The 15,033-nt window shown below is 38.4% G+C and overlaps 1 protein-coding gene across 2 annotated transcripts; it reads right to left on the bottom strand.

The window, feature by feature from the left end:
- Positions 1 to 47: 47 nt before the first annotated feature.
- Positions 48 to 2,708, bottom strand: LOC133663165 (uncharacterized). Of its 2 annotated transcripts, XM_062067446.1 has the most exons (4): positions 2,475 to 2,522; positions 775 to 2,139; positions 516 to 688; positions 48 to 382 (listed from the first exon to the last, which is right to left on the bottom strand). In XM_062067446.1, the coding sequence occupies exon 2, from the start codon at positions 1,825 to 1,827 to the stop codon at positions 781 to 783; it is 1,047 nt and encodes a 348-aa protein (XP_061923430.1). In that variant the 5' UTR covers positions 1,828 to 2,139; positions 2,475 to 2,522; the 3' UTR covers positions 48 to 382; positions 516 to 688; positions 775 to 780. The 2 variants fall into 2 exon arrangements, with proteins under 2 accessions (XP_061923430.1, XP_061923420.1); XM_062067436.1 differs by having other exon boundaries at positions 775 to 2,708.
- Between the last annotated feature and the right edge of the window lie 12,325 nt (positions 2,709 to 15,033).

Below are 15,033 nucleotides of genomic sequence, written 5' to 3' on the forward strand. Positions count from 1 at the left end.
ACTTTTTTTTTTTGGGGGGGGGGGGGGGTATGTTTGTACATACTATAGCAAGATTACACATCAGTGGAGGCTCCGAGTGAGAGTAGCAACAGTAAACCTAAGATAGGTATGTATTCTGATATGTCTGCAGGCATCCCCAATGTAAAAAGTGGCTTATAATCTCAACTAAAAGCTACAATGTGCAGTAATTGTCCGTAAGAATTATAAAGGAACCTACATAGTTTTGTTGCTGAGGGTGTCATATAGAGCTTGTATAAGAACAGATTTAATCTTGGTTCTCTGAGGGGCCAGAAGCTCTTGATCCTTTGCATCAAGTGCATCCCTTAGGGTTTTGGGGAAAACAAACTGCAGTGAAGCACTAGCTGTTTGCTCATCATGAGGTCTGAAATATGGAAAGATACAGACATGTGTTAGGCTGAGCTTTGTGAAGTAGCACTGAACTTACTGGAACTAGTACTGAGACATAGTTTCTTCCAGCAAATGACTAGAATAGCAGTATATTCACAGCATTTTACCTGGTTTCATCTGTTGTTGTTGTTGAAGATGAAGACAAAGATGACAACGACGATGAAAATGACTTCAGGTCCTGAAGGCACCTAAGGAACTGAGCTTGTCTTTTTATTGAGGGGAACAATCTCTCCGTCATCCTCTGTTAGTAATGTAAGGGTCGCTCCATCAATGTCATTCTCTTCGAAGCAAAAGAAATATAAATTATTATTTGCTAAGAAAAGAAAACAAATGTCATTATTTTATGTAGTGTTGTGTTTTGCTCACTCTGTGTCAGTCTTCTAGGACGCCATGGCCTAGTGGCTTGTGGTGCAGAGTGATGAACAGGTTGTCATTAACATCTGTATATGCATCTAGTGGATGGAAATCTGCTTCATCCCCTGGTTTGAAGGCAACCCACTTCCTTGTGTTTTGGACACAGTACGCATGAAGGTGCTCCTCAAAATGTGTTGATGTATAGATAAGTCCACAAGCCAGCCACTGACCCCGATACTTAACAATATGGAGGACTTTTACAAAAATTGGGACCTCTTCCCCATGAACCACATAAAGTACAAATAAATCTCCAACTTTATATGTGGTACTGTCTATTACAATTTTTTCAGTCTTCCAGACTGTTTCATTTGGAATGTCCCCAGAAGTGATCACTTCTTTCAGTGCTTGTAGTTTGGATAGAGGTACTTCTCTACATGCATCAGGTGCCACAGCAGTGGCCGTGCCTTTCTGTATATCGTAACACTGGTGCATTTGATACCTTTTAGCAAGTGTTAATGAAATGTTCTGGAAGTTGCATACAACAGATGATAGATGCTTGAAATACAAATGTTTGGCTTCAAACCGAATGCACCAATGTGCTCTGAGAGGCCCAAATTCATGAATGAGTCGTGGATAGTGGACAAAATAGTGGGTTTTGGGGGTAAATTTGCCAGGAAAAAGGAGCTGGAGCTCTGCCAGAAATTCAGAGATGAGGGAGGACAGGTACCCAAGCCAACTGAGTTTGATTTGTGGGGCTAAGATGATGTCACAAATGTTCAGCAGAAGCAGGTACAGATGCCAGTGAGGGCTGTCTTTGGGAACAAATCCACCAATCATTAGAGGAAAGAGGCGAAAGACAGTCCACTTTTCTATTGCTTTCCCTGGCAGAGCTGCATCACGGAGAACTGATTCTTTTAGAGGCACAGGCTTATGCTTCTTGTCATTCTGGCCAAAGCAAAGTTTGTTCAATTGAGTATTGAACTTGTGGAGGGTTACAATTTTCTCCCCTTGAAACTTTTGCAATAGCAACTTAATTGTGTGGAACGGTGCCTTCCAGAACATCATGCATGATATCTGGGGGAAACTTCTCAGAAACCACAAAGTGCGTGTCAAGTTCTTCAGGTTTGTCACAGCTACGCCCAAACTTGAAAGGGCTAGTTGGACTCAAGAAGGTCTCAAAGGGACAACTCGATCCTTTTTCCTTGTGATTTATTGAGGTTTGATTTGAAGCAGTAAAATAAAGTGGGTTATCGATGTAAATGAATGGATGAACAGAATGAATAGTTGAATAGTGGGATGGTTGAATAGCTGAATAGCAGAATAGGTGAATAGTTGGGGTTGAATAGTAGATAGGGGAATAGTAGATAGGTTGATAACCTTAATCAAACAGAAAAAAAAACACATTAGTGTTTCATAAACATACAACATAATACATGCTTTGCTTTTCTTTTAAATCAATCCAACCAAATTAATTTCCACTGATAGGGCCTAGGTTTAAGAATAAATTTAAACATTTCCAACAATATGAATGAAATTAAATTTAAACAATCCATCCTAATTATAAGAATAAACCTAAACATTACTGATACTTTTTTAAATTTACTTTCAGTCAACTTAAACAATTTTGTAAACATCAGTGAAATTATCTTTTTTAAACTTTCTCCTCAATACAAAACAAGCAAACAAGCACTTCTTTCCCTTGGTTTCCTCACCAGTTGCGTCTTCTGAGTCCAAATAGGAGCTGTCTTCCTTCCTCTTAGCAGCATGTCAAAGGGCTGACTGACTGAAGCTCAAACATTTTGACCATGTGCTCTGAGCAGGTGAACAGGTGAATCCAATCGCACCAATTTGTTGGAAGCAGGTGGAGATGTTCAGCCCTCAGCTCTCACTGTTGCCCTTTCAGGCCTGGAGTGTGCTCTACAAATCAGTGGTGTTTGTGCTGCTCTGTACTTTGACTTGACAGTGAGGAATGACATGAAATGGACAGGGTCCTAACACACCATAAGCCTGTCTATCAGGATGGTCCACATGACATTTATGAACAGCAGGTGTACGTAGTACACAGGAATTTTCAGCTGTGTGGACTGCTAACGCCTCATGGCGGCACAGACAATGCCAGCAAATTCTTCCACTGCTGAAACAAGTAAAGAATCCAGCCAAAGAGTAAGCAGAAAGATTGTCGGACACTATAGATACGAGTGCCCCTTTGATTGTATGTTGTTCGCTGTTAATATTGATGGTCAACCCGTCAACTTGGAGTTTCAACAAGTCAGCTATCAGTGGTCTCAGAACTGATTCATATCCATATTTCTGCACAAACTTGTGTCTCACAATGATAGCAACATGAATGTGCTGTAGTTGTGATCTGTACTTTGGGGGTAGATTTACAATAACAAAATAAAAAGTCAATATTTTGTGTTTCAACTTCTTAGACCCCAAACAATTCAAAACCTCAAATTCATCATTGTATAACTGTATCTGCAATTTTTTTTCTGCAACACTGAAAAAAGGGTGATTCCTAAAAATTGATCCATCGCAAAAGTTGCCTAGAATGCCTCCTGTAGACACCCTTAGATCCTCTAAAACAGGGGTCACCAACCTTTTTGAAACCAAGAGCTACTTCTTGGGTACTGATTAATGCGAAGGGCTACCGGTTTGATACACACTTAAATAAATTGCCAGAAATAGCCAATTTGCTCAATTTACCTTTAACGCTATGTTATTATTAATAATTAATTATATGTATCTTTGTGGAAACACTGATCATCTTAATGATTTCTCACAATAAATATATATAGAAACAGATAAATATCAATATGCAACACTTTATTTTTATATTTTCTCTAAGTGCACATTTTTCAAATTGAACATTTTCAAATGATCACTTCTAAGACAGTCTTGTGAAATCACAATATCCCATTTTAACTAGCTAGCCACTAACATTTTTTAACAAATCATGAATTACTTTGCACCATGTTTGTACAAATAATAACTCATGTAAAATACAAAAGTCAACTCTCAAATGTTTAAATAAATCATGTCACACTTTGAACTGGACACCAAATCTGTTATCTGTTTCTTTGTCAGTTAGTGGGAAGCCTGGCATTTCATGCTGTTAACTAGTGTGTTGTACTCTGGTGTGTAACTTGACACTGCAACTCTGAGTGAGTCTTGCAGATGTGCATCAGTGAGGCGTGTTCTGTGTTTGTTCTTGATAAAGTTCATGTCAGAAAAGGCTGATTCACAAAGATAAGTTGAACCAAACAGGCTTGCAACCTTCATAGCTGCTGCACATACACCACTGTACTTTTCTGTGTCAACAAGGCACCAAAAGTTTGGTGCACACTGGTGGGCTTTGAGGTGGAGGTCATTTTGCAGTGTTACAATTTCAATCTCCACCTGTTCAACATCCAGGCTGAATGTTGCACTTAACTGCTCAGCAATGCATGATATGTCCACGTTCATGAAAGGATTAGAAATGAACGACACACATGGCTCAAGCTGATCCAGGTCACAAAACCTGTTCTCAACTCTGTTTATGACCTGAGAGTACTTTTCTACAACTTTGACAAAAGCCTCAGATGCAGAAGCATTGTCTTTTAACACCATCTGCACAGAGGGAAAGTGCAGCACTTTTTTCTCTGTAAATGCCAGCTCACTGGTAAGTGCTGCTATTTGAGCTATTTTTAGAACATGCCAGCGGGCGACTCATCTGGTCCTTACGGGCTACCTGGTGCCCGCGGGCACCGCGTTGGTGACCCCTGCTCTAAAACATGACTCCTAATGTCACTTCTGGTAAGAATGGTTTGAAGAACTTTCACGATTGGAATATATTGGAAGGATTCCTTCTTCCCACGTGAATCGTGTCCAAGCAGATACTCAATTGGCTCTACAAGGCCAAAGTCAATGATGCAGCACTGATAGAACTTATATTCACTATTAATGTCCTCAAAACATGAGTCAAATATGTTATCCTCCAAAAGGATATTGAGGTTTTTAGTAGTTCTTGATATTGCTCACTGAATTTGTGAAAAAGTTTCCCAAAATCTTTAGCAATAGTTGTCTTTATCACTTGAGGTAATGTGTGAACTTGAAGCTTGAGCATAAAAAAGGTGAGATCTCTTTTTAAGTTTCTTTTCACTGCTGACAATTTCTCTAAAAGAGAGGGAGAAGTCTCCATGTGGGGCTCTTCTTCAAAATGATCTTCACCATTTCTCTGAACTTCAGCATTTTCCTCTTGAACTGTACTTCTGTGCTTCCGGTTTATGTGTTTTCGAAGGTATGATATTTTGGTGTAAGTACCGGGCATCCATTTTGGCCGCATTCAACAACGTAGCTAGGTTCACTTTCATGATATATTTCTAGATGTTTCAGGTATCTCTTTTGTGTTCTGGATTTAATCGGACAACGTTGACACTGAAAATTCATTATACCCCACCAGAAAATTTCTTGCAGTAATGATCAGCAAACCCCTCTTTTTGAAGCGAATGGCAAACTTCAGCTTTGGTCCATGCAGTGTGAGTAATTTCTACAAGAAAACAAACAAATAAGAAAACGAACAAAACATAACAAGAAACAAATGCTTAGTCCACCTTTTACCATGAAAGTCCTCAGCTAGGGTCAAGCATGCTGATATAAGATATTATATTTATAAGATATTATATTTAGCTCACCTTGATTCCCGGAAGTTTCTTCTGTTCTCTCTCCTGTTCTTTTTTGTTCTGTTCTGTTCACAGTAATCACTATTGGTATGTCACACCTGGTTTGTAGCCAGGGAAGACCAGACCATGTAGTGCAATCCATGGGGCAACCAGCTCTTAACTCACACATGACAGCCATCATCATGCCAGCTCACTGGCCCAACACACCAAACCTTGCCCTTTCCCCTGGGAGATCAGGGTTCAATTCCCAGCATCAACAAACCCTGATGTAGTAGCCTAAAAGTCAGAATTACAGTGTGATTTTTGCATCAGTTAAGGCTTGGCCTCTGACATCAAAGATCGTTGTCTATCAATGAACTTATGTGCAGCTTCACAACTCGACTAAGCCAGTCAGCAGGGTACAGCAGCCATGGGATGAGGCCGGTCATGGAAAAGTATGAGGAGGAGACAGATACATGAGTAAAATTGTCTGTAAAATAAGTGTTTAATATTTTTTAAATTGTCTGTCACTAATCCACACATCACCTCAGTATGCATTAACATGGTCACTCTGCATCAACCAGGCCTTGAACTCACAACTTCAAACTGTATCCCTAGATCACCTGACTTGTAACAAACTTTCAAAAGCCTTTGTCCAGTGAGTCGTATAGCTCACTTAGATGCCCCAGGAAGAGGGGTTATATCCTTGCTGCAGGGACCCCCTTGCTAGTTCTTTGCTGTGTGTCATTTCCTCCTGAAGAAGGGAGTAGTGTAACTAAACTAAATAAACCATACTTGCCAACCCTCCCGTTTTTAGCGGGAGAATCCCGATATTCAGCGCCTCTCCCGACAACCTCCCGACAGAGATTTTCTCCCGACAAACTCCTGGTATTCAGCCGGAGCTGGAGGCCACGCCCAAAAAAAAAAAAGTCTGCCGCAGCTGCGATTGGACCTGACCAGCCTCCGGGTACAAGTACTGGAGTACCAATTGCTTGCCAGGGAAGATCTTCCCCAGGACGCAAGGATTGACCGGTTTTGGGCCATGCTAGGGAGAGATGGAAGATTCCACACTCTCGTGCATTTGATGAAAGCACTTTTGTGCGTGCCACACAGCAATGCATCATCAGAGAGGGTATTCAGCATGGTTAGAAAAATAGTGACAGAGAATAGAAAGAGGATGGACAATTCAACCCTTAACAAAGCATTGTACTTTCAAGTACAACAATGAGTAGATGAGTGTTGTGTGTGTGTGTGCGTGTATATGTGTAAATAAATGAACACTAAAATTCAAGTATTTCTTTTATTTATATAATAAAATCTATATATATATATATATATATATATATATATATATATATATATATATATATATATATATATATATATATATATATATATATATATATGTAGAAACAGACGTTCATTATGCTTGATTAAATTATGAATGAAGTGTTGCAACAGCGCCTGTTGCTGGCGAGAAGTGGTATGTACTTTACCTGCGGGAAGTGCTCAGAACTGTGACGCCTTCTAATTGATAATCCCGTGACCCAAGTGGACTCACAGTCTCACAATTTGCACTGTTTTGCAGGACACTGTAATAAAAGAAATTCATAATCCACCTGGTGCCAGTGATATGTTGAAGCGACAGCAGTGTGGAGCTGCATTTTGCCACATACAGTTGTGGACCGTCACATATATATATATATATATATATATATATATATATATATATATATATATATATATATATATATATATATATATATATATATATATATATATATATATATATATATATATATATATATATATATATATATATATATATATATATAGCTAGAATTCACTGAAAGTCAAGTATATATATATATATATATATATATATATATATATATATATATATATATATATATGAAATACTTGAGTTGGTGAATTCTAGCTGTAAATATACTCTCCTCTTAACCACGCCCCTAACCTCGCCCCCCGCCCCAACCACGCCCCCACCCCCACCCCCGACCAAGCCCCCCCCATATTGGAGGTCTCAAGGTTGGCAAGTATGAAATAAACACAATTATAACTGCTGCGCAGCGATGGGCCGGGTCCGGGCGATTTTTGGCAAATTAAGGCAATTCTGAGCAACAATCAGGAGGCAAGACAGTTGACATTATAATGTTCCTTTTGCACCAATTGAGGCTAAAATCCACAACAATAGAACCAAAGACTGTGGTCTATCATGCTGAGCTAATTGGCAAGTGACAATGTAACAGTGGCTTCACAAATTGATTAAGCCATTCACTGTTGTGCATGCATATTTGAAACCACTGTAAATATATCAGTTATCAAGACAAAAATCTGAAAATACACATATTGCATCTAGACAGAATGGAGATATTGGTAATTTGATTTTTTAATTGATTTGATTTGCTCCATAAGTTAATAACTGATGTTTAATCTATCATGACTCTAAAATGTATATGTTTGCTTCACAAAGACCATCTGGCATTGTCATGAGCTGTCATCACCACCTTTGTCAGGGCTTGAACCCAGGTTCTTTGGCACCAAGAACCAGCTCCTAAATCACTGAGCTATTTCTCAAATAGAGTCACCAGCCAGACAGCAGTTGTCAAGGCAGATTTCAAAAATGGTCCTCCCATTCACAGCTAATCTTTGCTGTGGTCAACAAGATTTGCTGATGAAGATCTTGCTTTCTTATAATTAATGGTTGTGGAAATAAATTGGTAACAGAACATTTCAGTTATAGGACTGCCATTATTTGTATGTCTGATCAGAAGGTGTAAGGTAATAGACTAGTATGGTGGACCTGATGACTGAAGGCAGCCAGCTGGTTAGCTCAGTCACTATTGCCACTGACTTTAGATTGGGTGGCAGGTGTTCAAATCCCAAAATGGGCAATTATGTTACAGTTTGATCAACAGGATCTGGGGAAGAAGAGCTTGCTTTAAAATAAACAAAAAAATTGGACATGAAAAGTATTTGTATCAGTGGTCACAAGGAAATGTATTTTGCACCATTATTGGCAAATGTTATCAGGAAGTATGTCCCTGGTGACACAGGATCTTACCCATGCTTTCAACAATGCCTGAAGAACTCTTTCTTCCAAAAGCGGTTCTCTAGATCAAAATAGTTCTTACTGGAACCCTTAGTGTTAGTGAGAACCCTTTTAAAACCAATTATTCAGAAAAGGGGTTTTAAAGGGTTCTCTGGATCAAAATGGTTTTTACTGGAACCATTAGCATTACCAAGAACCCTTGAAAAACCCTTTCTTCGGGAAAGGGTTTTTCAGAAGCAAATGGTTCCAGTTAGAACCTCAGCCCTTGTAAAAGAACCCTTTTGGAACCCTTATTTCTAAGAGTGTATTTTATGTCAGTCTTGTCATTTTGACTTCCTCTTTCTGACTCAATGTATCCTAAAACATTTCCTATATGGAAATGTGTAATGTTCTTGCTTGATGACTGTGTTCCTGAATAACTCAACAATAGCCCCAACGTATTCTGTTGCCTACTGATCCAATGCATTACAATCTTCAGTCACATAGATGAATATTAGTGGCAGGCATGCAGAAATAAATACTGTGGCCAACAGAGGTGGGGGAAAGAATCGATTTTTAGATGCATCGCAATTCGGACATGGATGATTATAGAATCGATTATGTAAACGTCAATAATAGACTTATTTGTTGTTAATAAAGTAAGTAGTAAAGACAGTTCTAAAATTTGGCTGAATCACCAAGAGATCCAACCAGTTCCTTTATTATCGGGCAATTATGGTCCAGTTTTGCACACATTTTCATTAATTTGACAAAAGTGGGAATTAATTTAACTGTTTCCTATTCCAAATGAATTGTTTTTTAAATGTACATTTGAGAAACGTTTATTTAGTGAAACGATAGGAAATGTAAAACTGCATCAATAAACATAAATTAAAGATGCATCAATAATACATTTTTAATCGAATCGTAGTTCCTAAATCATAATCGAATCGTGACATGCCCTAGTAGCAAATATATTAGAAAATATACAATGCAAAATCAATCATTCAATCTAACTGACTGCCTTGTTTCATTTCTTTTTAACCCCTTATTTATTGTGCTTTGGTAACTTCATTGTTATATAGTGTAAATTCCAACAAGACAGCAAGCAATATGTAAACTGTTGTGTATCTACAGTATAAGTAATCATTTAAAAATACTAGGTTATCCTTAGATAGTGGTTCTCAATTATTTTCTGTCACACCCTTAGAAATTGCAAAAATATTGATTTGTTAACAATGTACAGGTGAAACCCAAATAATTTGAATGTCGCGTATAAGTCCACTCATGTGAAACTAATATGTGATATAAACTCATTATATGCCAAGTCAGGTATGTCACACCTTTATTTGTTATCATTTTGAAGATCATGGCTAGAGTTTTTCAATTCGAGGTTTTAACAAGCTGAAACCCATAGTCATCAAAATGATAACAAGAGGCTTGAAATTTTTTGAGTTGCATTTTACAAGACTATGTCATATATTAGTTTCACTTTTTAAATATAATTGCTGAAATAAACAAATCTTTGCATGATATTCAAATTATTTGAATTTCACCTGTGTGTTTCGAGATAGTTGTTGACTAACACTTGCTTCAACTAAAGAGCTTATTTGACTTGTTGAAATTGCGTATCATTATTATAAATATGTATAATTTGTCATATTGTATATCATTAATATAAGTATGTATAATTTGTCATATTTTCTGGTCAGCCTGTAGATTATTTCAAGCACTGCTGCCACCTATGTGGAGGTTTGTGTATCGTTCAAGCATGAATACAGATGCTATTACTGACACCTCACCGATGAAATTGACGAGCTGAAATTGAATTAGATGAGCTTATTGCCGCGTTTGTGCTTCTACTCACATTGTATACAGTCAGACTGACCCTTTCGCCACAATAACTTAGATAATATGTGAGTTTGCTTCTTAAATTTAATCTTTTGTTCCACGTTCATATCGGAATAACAAAGTCTCAGTGAGCTAACTTTTCTACGACACTAATGTTTTATATCGAAAAGTGATCAAATACAAACATGTGACCACCTATTGCAGGAGTGTCAAACTCATTTTCACTGAGGGCCACATTCCCTTCGAGGGCCACTTGTAAGAGTAATAAATGAATATAAATGTATAAGGCTTCACCTCATGATATTATTATACAAACAATTGCATATGCATTTGACGTTATATATGGATTTTTACATACTTTGTAGACAGGCATCTCAGTCGCCAGAATTTTACCGTAAAATATGTTTTTTTACAAGCATATTACAATAAATAGAAACAATTTACCACTGCGTCAACATTATAATTCTGGCGACTGAGCGGCAATTTTTTTTTACATTAAAATCTTTGATTTTTGTTTTTATCGTGTATTGCTGTAAATACAAAACGATTCCACTGTTCTTCACGGTAAAATTCTGGAGACTGAGCAGCCAGTTTGTTACTGTAAAATCTGTGGTTCTTGTTGTTTTTACAGTGTATTACTGTAAATGGAAAAACAGTACCACTGTTTTTTATGGAGAAATTCTGGCGACTGATCGGACAGTTGTTGTTTTTGTTTTTTTTACAGTAAAATCTATTGTAATTGTAATGGATAACTCGCTGAGATATACATTTTTATTTCAACAAAAAAAAAATGTTTTAATGTATGATAATATAATATTTGTTGCATTATTAGGAAACACATAACTAAAAGTGACCGATTATAACTACTTTCCAATCTATATTCATACAAATGTTACTAACATTAGATTATTAACAATATTATCATTACAGATTCATACATTTAGAAATAATACATTTAGTAAGACTGTGAAGCGACTACGATGAGAATCAGCACCTCCAAGTCCGAGTCCATGGTTCTCGTTCGGAAAAGGGTGGAGTGCCATCTCCGAGTTGGGGAGGAGATCTTGCCCCATGCGGAGTAGTTCAAGTACCTCAGAGTCTTGTTCACGAGTGAGGGAAGAGTGGATCGTGAGATCGACAGGCGGATCGGTGCGGCGTTTTCAGTAATGCGGACGCTGTATCGATTTGTTGTGGTGAAGAATGAGCTGAGAAGGAAGGCAAAGCTCTCAATTTACCGGTCGATCTACGTTCCTATCCTCACCTATGGTCATGAGCTTTGGGTTATGACCGAAAGGACAAGATCACGGGTACAAGCTTCGGGACAGAAGACCCGTTCTTTTCAAACGGCGTGGTACACACGCAAATGCTGGCTGTGTGGATGTCCAGCAAGAAAGGTAAGACCATAATAATGTTTATATTATTAAATGTGCTTTTTTGTGTGCCACAGTTGTGTAAAGAATGCTGGTATGAGCTTTTAAACATAACCCGTTAACTGCTGCCAATCACATGGTGAATAAGATACTATTTAGGGTTCATATGTTTGTAAATCTGACTGTGATGATGCAGTGCCTCACCAGACATTAACCTCACCGCACGCCACTGCCTTCTACCGCTGTTCTGTGGAGAGCATCCTCACATACTGCATCTGCGTATGGTTCTGCAGCTGCACAGCAGCAGAGAGGAAAGCTCTCCAGAGGGTCGTCAACTCGGCCCAAAAAATCATCGGGTGCCCCCTCCACTCCCCGGAAGAACTGTACAACTCCCGCTGCCTGAAGAAGGCAGCCAACATACTCAAGGACCCATCCCACCCCGGCAACAGCCACTTCGATCGGCTGCCTTCCGGCAGACGTTTCAGAACTTTGCGAACCCGCACAAATAGACTCAAGAACAGTTTCTACCCCCAGGCCATAACTGCACTAAACGCAGCTGGAATGTAAAATAAATAAATAAATAAATAAATAAAAAATAAAAACTCCCTCACGTGCAACATGAGGAAGCCACCGGTCAATCACGATCCGGGACTGTGCAATCAGCGATTACACGCCAACTGGACAATATTTACCATATTTATTTACATATTTAATCCACAATAAAAAGCCTGCACAGCATAGGAGGTAGGAAATACTGACTCCGAGTCCCACCCCCTCAGCACACTGGGAACCAGCACTACTCCTCTCTAGTCAGTTTACTAGTCACTTTATACTTTTTATTGTCTCGTTTTTTTTTTTTTTTACATTGCCTCTTAGAGTGGTCTTAGGCCATATTGTATATTGCATATTGTGTATATTGTGTTGTTTCTGTATATTGTGTGGTTTCTTCTTCTTTTTAAATGCAAAGCACCTCAGGGAAGCAACCTAAATTTCGTTGGACCTGTACCTGTACATGCACAATGACAACTAAAGATCATTCATTCATTCATTATTGACACATATATTGTTTCAAGGCTTTCGCGGGCCACGTAAAATGATGTGGCGGGCCAGATCGGGTCCTCGGGACACAAAAGTTGTTTTAGTCACAGACATCAAAGAGCTCAACATAAAGACTCAACACAACAAATACACCTGAAGCTAATACAGTTCTTGTAAGTTGGTCAAGTTTTATCTTCCATTAAAAACCTTACTTTAAAACAACTTGTTCCACTGGGTAGGGTTACACATTAGTTGGCTACATACTGTATTTCACTTGTTAGCAGTATAAGTGAAGAAACAGGCAAATTGGACGTATGTGGATGATTTCATTCATCCAGGTCATTGTCATGTCAGGGCATTCAATCCATCCCAACTGGACTGTTTGGTTTGCTTTAGTCTTTAGAGGACGTTTCACCTCTCATCCAAGTAGGCTTTATCAGTTCACAGAGGTGTGGACTCGAGTCACATGACTTGGACTCGAGTCAGACTCGAGTCATGAATTTGATGACTTTAGACTCGACTTGACAAAATGTAAAGAGACTTGCAACTCGACTTAGACTTTAACATCAATGACTTGTGACTTCACATGGACTTGAGCCTTTTGACTTGACATGACTTGCTACTTTCCCCAAAACCCAAAGATTAAAAAGTTATTCAGCGCTCCGTAGCTTTCATTTTGTACGTGTCTGTCTATCTATCAGCGTGTGTGCTGCCTGTCAGCGTGTGTGCTCTCAGTACAACAGCCAATCAAATTAGATCTACGTTGTTTTCATCACACAGCATTCAGCCAATCAAATTGCAGGACAACCAATGAACAAGAGTTGTCAAACAACGCGCCAGTGAGAAAGACTTATACCAAAGTTGGTTTCGTTCGGGTATAAAAACTACGACTTGGTCAACAAAAAACGAATTGCAGTATGCTAAACATGCAGTTCGAATATTACAGACTGAGACGCAACAACTTCTAACTTCGTTCGACATTTGAAGTTGCACACAGAACGGTAAGTTTTGAATGTAAGCTAACGTTTATTGGCTAAGTACGTGACTTTTATTTGCTGTGTGGTTAAATGAGTGAGGCTGTAAACTCACTGCTAACGTTATAACCATAGACATCTTATTAGGGTACGCAGCATCGAGCGCTACTGCCTACTGGCGCAGACGAGACGCGGGGCCGCCATCTTGGAGTGGTGATCCGCTCCACTCAGTGCAATTCATTTGGCAGGAGCAATGAACTGTCAGCACAATTTAATTCATTTTACCTCACTGAATACCACTGATTTTCACGCGTTTTTTTGTCATACGTGTAGCTATGATAAAGGACACATGTTTTGGCGTGTTTTATTATTCATAGTTTGCTTAACAGTAATAGAATAATCTTATATGCTATAAGTGACCAGACGTCCGAGATCAAAACTGGGAATATAATCCGAGAGAGGGGGGAAAAAATGGTCAGCTATTTTTAAATTGAAGAAAAAATATGATTAGCTTATATATACATGCGTATATCCTACATAAACAATGTATGAATACATTAGATATCTATATATCTTATAGACTGTATCTCTGTTGCTGCAGCAGCAGAGAGTTTATTCTGTTTTGACACTTTGTATTGATATTTTGTATTCCATTCTTCCCTTAAATGATCATGTTTACAGTCATTGTTTTATATGTATTTTTTATGTATGTCGCTTTGGATAAAAGCGTCTGCCAAATACTTAAACATATATAAACACCTGAAAGTCTTTATATCAGCTAAAACCACCAATCTGTTTCACTGGATTCAGAATAAAACCAAATTCTGTCTTACCCAACAATGTTAGTATTTGAATATTGTTACTTGAAGACTTATTCCTGGTTACAATTATACTGTTAAGAAAGTATTGTCTTATATTTTGCCTAAAATGAGAATGCATCATAATCAGTGGCGGCTGGTGAATTTTGTTTTAGGTGGGGCTGAAAGTTTGTAAATCAAACCCCTGTCGGGGGGTCATCCTCCCCCAGAAGATTACTTTGTGATTTTCACATATAAATATTGAAGATCTTTGCTCCTTCTCAACTCTGTGCTAATATTCTTTTCACAAAACAAACCAATAATACGTTAATGTCAAATCTTACTTGTGAAAAGTAATCCCCCAATTCCTATATTCAACAGTCCGCTCATTTGAGCAAGAAAACGCTGAACACCATCTTTGTTTTCTACCTGTCAACTGTCAGTTTAGGCTGCTCGCCGGCTCCTCATCACCACTTCAAGATGGCGGCCAAATTGCTCGCGTCACAGCAGCCAATGCTGCGTCTACTTATAAGATGTCTATGGTTATAACGT

The sequence above is a fragment of the Entelurus aequoreus genome, linkage group LG02 (genome assembly GCF_033978785.1).
Source record: "Entelurus aequoreus isolate RoL-2023_Sb linkage group LG02, RoL_Eaeq_v1.1, whole genome shotgun sequence".
NCBI classification, from domain to species: domain Eukaryota; kingdom Metazoa; phylum Chordata; class Actinopteri; order Syngnathiformes; family Syngnathidae; genus Entelurus; species Entelurus aequoreus.

What these genes read in the sequence shown, in the direction of transcription:
- LOC133663165 (XM_062067436.1), bottom strand. Translation starts at nt 1,827, where the DNA reads ATGATGTTCTGGAAGGCACCGTTCCACACAATTAAGTTGCTATTGCAA.